We start from the raw sequence: 4,476 nt of genomic DNA, 5'->3' as shown, positions 1-4,476 counted from the left end.
TAGTTTTGAAGTATAATCGTGGAGATGATACATGAATGTGTTGGCCAAATAAACATAGCCGATGATCTGCAACACTAGGGGTGTATTTGGTTCAATGAAGGGAAGGGAAAGGGAGGAATTTTGATGAGAGGGATTTTAATAGAGAGGTGGAGAGGGAAGGAATTTCAATGTTAACTTGTTTGGTTTAGAAGGGGTAGGGAGGAGAGAAATTTTACGTGGACAATTTTATCCTTACGTTATCTTAAGTTATTTTTTTTAAATTTCGTAAAAAATTCCTCATGTAAGTATCTAATAAGTATAGAAAAAGAACGATTCTCATATAAATAATAATCTTCAAACCTAGTAGCATGAGCTGCTTCACACAACTCTGCATAATTGGATATTATTCATAGCATTAAATGCTTACAAATGACGATGAAGAGTTAAGATTATTTGAGAAAATATGAATTTTATATCTATTTGAAACCGGAAGTCTGATAATTCTACTTCCGGTGGTTCTAAAATATTACTGCTTTATTTAGTTTATCATCAGTGGTTCATTATTCGCAAACTACTGCAGAATCTTTCTTTATCATAAATAACTTACATTTGAAGCATTTTCTGTGCATGGTTTTTTGTTAGACATGAATATACATGTATATATATGCATATAACTGTAAATAAGGTTTCTGATCAAGACTATATATATGCATATAAAGGGAAATTGAGGAGATGGAAGCAAGAAAAGAGTGCAAATTTGACAAACTTTTTTTTTTTTTGGGGAAAACCAGGTGGTATCCCCAACTGATAGCTAGAAGATCACCGAAGTGAGTTTTGCGTCTCCCAGCATAACCCTTTCCGTGCAAATTTGATAAACTTGTAAACAAAAATATGGAGCTAGAAGATCTGCCTGATCATGTCATCCACCAAATCATGCATTTCCTTCCTTATGAGGAAGCAACCAAGTTTAGTGTCTTATCCAGATCCTTCAATTCTTATTGGCTTTCATTCCCAACTCTAAACTTCAGTTACAAATCCACTTTATCGGAGGATGTTTCATATCAGACCTTCTTCAACATTGTTCAGAAAACCCTCCAAAGTCGTGGCCCTTATATAAAAGGTTCTTTGCACAACCTAAGCTTATCTTACAATGACAAATCCAGTATTTTTCCCTCTTCTTTGAGAAAAAGGGGAAGATCCGATTCCAATTCTTATCGGCAAGTGTTCGATGTGTTACTAAATTTTGCAGTGGAAAACAATGTAAAAGAGATAAACTTTGACATCATATTCCATGGTTTTTCTCAACTAGGAGACATTATGAATAACATCAATGTGACTCATGACTCACTTCTTCCACTATTTTCCTCACAATTCTTGACTGTACTCAAGCTCACTGGTATAAAGATTCTACCTTTTGATGCTTTTATGAAGTGCCCAAAATTAACAGAACTACTATTCAAGTCCTGTGATGGTTTTCAAACTATAAACGTTTCATCCTCATCATCACTGAAGCAATTTGAAGTAAAATGGTGCAAAGGGTTGCAAGCAATTCAGATATTAGACGGAAAAAGTTTGCAAAGTTTCAAGTTTGAGGGTTATGATGATCAAGACCAACAATGTACATTGGATATCTCAGATTGTCTTGCTGTTAGGGTTTTGAAACTGACCACAGCAACGACCATAACAGACGAGTGGTTAAAGAAGACGATCCAGGGCTTATCTTATTTGGAAGAGCTGGAAATATGCAATTGCAATCTGTTGGAAAAGATTGAATTTGAAAAGTACAGCCTTAAAAGGTTTTCATTGTTTGACTGTTTGGAATTGAAGGAGGTGGTTGTTGATGTTCCCAACTTGCTTGAATTCGACTTCAATGGAAGTATAGAGTACCCAATATGCATTTTGTCAGCCAAATGCAATGGCAACATCTTATTGCCATATGGAATATCAAATCTTGTCTTAGTGAAGGAATTCCTTAGTTGCTTTGATCATTTCAAAGACCTCTCTCTATCTTGCTTCAGATTTGAGGTACGTAGTAATTACTTATTTTCACAAGCCCACAATAGAGATCATCAAGTTATATATATTTCCCGTCTTTGTTATCACATATCTAACATTGACTTTGTTTGATTTGGTATATTTTGAAGTATATGATCGTTCCAAGACACGATATGCAGCTAGATACTTTATCTGCATTGTATGATTTGAGGCATATAAAACTAGAAGCAATAGAAGAGTCATTACCAAGTGGTCGAACTTTGACCAAATTGTTGGAAGGTTTGCTTTGGTTGATGCCGAGACTCCAGACTATAACATTATACTCCCATGTCACAAAAACAACGAGCACCTTGAAGGTATGTTTCTAATTTGATCTTTTACTAAACGATGTTCACATATATGTTTGATTTATATTTACCTCATCAATTTATTCTTGTTTGGTAGAGAAATTCTCTGGTTGTCCTATGACTAAGTGGTAGAAATCTTAATGTTTAATTGGAAAATATTGCAGTTTAAATATGGCAAGAAAGTGGAATCGAAGAATTTGAAGGTTGGAGATTGCTGCTATGATGTTCTTATAAAATGCTGGAGACATTACGAACTGAAGATTGAATTTGAAGGCTTCGATGAATACGTGAGAAAGTATTTGGAGAACTTCTTCGCTAGCTCTTTGCGTAATTATGGGATATACAGAGACAGCTAGCTAGCTGGCTCCAATATGATGATTTGCTTTCTTGTATCTTAATTAGTAGTTTTCAAAAATATTTGCTATGCATTGAGTATCAATGATTATAAATACTTCTTGTCAGTTGCATGACTTGCAGTACTTAAAATTGAGGTTTGTTGACAAAGGATATGCAAATTTCTCAGAAATCATTCCTTATAAATTGAACTCGAGGTTTAGTTGCCAAAAAAAAAATTGTAATGATGATATGTTGGTCTAAAATTATAGGCTATGGCAAAAATAATAGAACCATGAAGTGACTTTGACATTGGTCTTTCAATTTTGGGTTAAGGTGTAATTTTGATTCGAAAGTTTTCATGCCAGAGTTACGGGTACTCAGAAGCGTTAAACAAAAGCAATGTCACCCTACTTTATCAGAACAATATAATAGCGTTTCTTTAATGGTAACCAAACTGATATCTGCCGCATCAAATCTTATGTCATGTATGATTCCACGTTTCTTTTAAGTTTTGGGTTGTGACTCATTTTTAATTTTTATACAGTCTATTGGTTTTTTGATAAAAAAAATTCCTTAGTAGTATAAACTCACTTAATATTTAAATTTTGTTTATACAGTTTTTTTCATTTAAAACCATTAACCTGTTTTTGGCTGCACAAGCGAAAGTTATTTTTGTTTATACTCTTTTATCTAAAATCATAATAAGGAAAACTAATTTCAAATGTAATATTCTTTTTAAAGGATTATCAGTAAAAAAAATCCAAAAACAATTGAAAACTAGATATTAATGGAATTTCCAAATATCTGTTACGGATATTCCCATTTAATTTGAGATTTTGCAAATCACGCTGCCATCAAAAGGATTTGGCGATCAAGGAAGAGAAAGGGCCCGAATTTATTCTTGATCAATTTCTTTAACATATAAAATGTAATTATACCGAGGGAAAATGAAATTTAGAGACCACACTCCAGGACAGTAATTATATTTAGGAAACACTTTTAATGAAATTATGGAGGTGAATCGAGATCAAGATTTTTTTCATAAGGAGTTGTGCAGCTGGCAACATAGCTTAGCTGCAAATCTTGAAAAATTATTTACAAATCAATTATGAGTTATGGAGGTTTTATAAATTACAAATCCTAACGATTTTTTTACCAGAATAAATCCTAAGGATTAACGTTTGCAAATGTGGGAAGATAAAGATTATTTACAAATCAATTACGTATCAAGATTCAAAAACTCCTACCATGATTAATGTTGAACGTTATTGGCCCTTTTCCAAGGGTTTCGTTATTACGTACGGTTTGAAGAAAATATTCCAATTATTGAAAGCGGATATATAAAGCAAACAAATAATCATAAATATATTACTGTTGATTTTCAAATATTCTCACGTAATTTAACATTTTGCAAATCACGCTCCTTAGAAAAATCCGTCAAAGGCCTGAAATAATTCTTCAATTTCTGCCCCTGGGGATAGAAATCAAGGCTATGCTTTTAGAGCAGAGGAGAATCGGCAGAACAAACAAAACAGAAACAATCATAATATCCCTACACAGTAAAATGTACCCATGTGTTATCAGGGTTTCGACTCAGTTTTCTTCCCCCTATCTAATTGAGGGTATTTTTTTTCAAGATTTAGAGTGTAAAGGATTTTTGCTTTTTTTCATGATTCAAACTTGTGTTCTCCTCCTTACAAGGCTGAGATCGCTTACCACACCGCAACTTACAGCTTGTTGATCATTTTGATTCAGTTTTAAGGTATAATTGTTGAGATGTGATATATATATATATACACATATATAGACATAGGGCCGA

General features: G+C 33.2%; 1 protein-coding gene across 1 annotated transcript; it reads left to right on the top strand.

Moving 5' to 3' along the window:
- Positions 1-870: 870 nt before the first annotated feature.
- Positions 871-2,677, top strand: LOC114763158 (uncharacterized). The gene is made up of 3 exons (XM_028952767.1): positions 871-2,004; positions 2,124-2,330; positions 2,486-2,677. The coding sequence occupies exons 1-3, from the start codon at positions 871-873 to the stop codon at positions 2,675-2,677; spliced, it is 1,533 nt and encodes a 510-aa protein (XP_028808600.1).
- The last annotated feature ends 1,799 nt before the right edge of the window (positions 2,678-4,476 follow it).

This window comes from Neltuma alba, unplaced genomic scaffold (assembly GCF_004799145.2).
Source record: "Neltuma alba isolate B1F8T4 unplaced genomic scaffold, ASM479914v2 tig00011259_pilon, whole genome shotgun sequence".
NCBI lineage: Eukaryota > Viridiplantae > Streptophyta > Magnoliopsida > Fabales > Fabaceae > Neltuma > Neltuma alba.
This window is presented reverse-complemented; position numbering and strand designations above follow the sequence as displayed.

Coding starts and splice junctions, on each gene's coding strand:
- LOC114763158 (XM_028952767.1), top strand. CDS start 871: ATGGAGCTAGAAGATCTGCCTGATCATGTCATCCACCAAATCATGCAT. Junction 2,005..2,123: donor TATCTTGCTTCAGATTTGAG/GTACGTAGTAAT, acceptor TATATTTTGAAG/TATATGATCGTTCCAAGACA. Junction 2,331..2,485: donor AAACAACGAGCACCTTGAAG/GTATGTTTCTAA, acceptor AAAATATTGCAG/TTTAAATATGGCAAGAAAGT.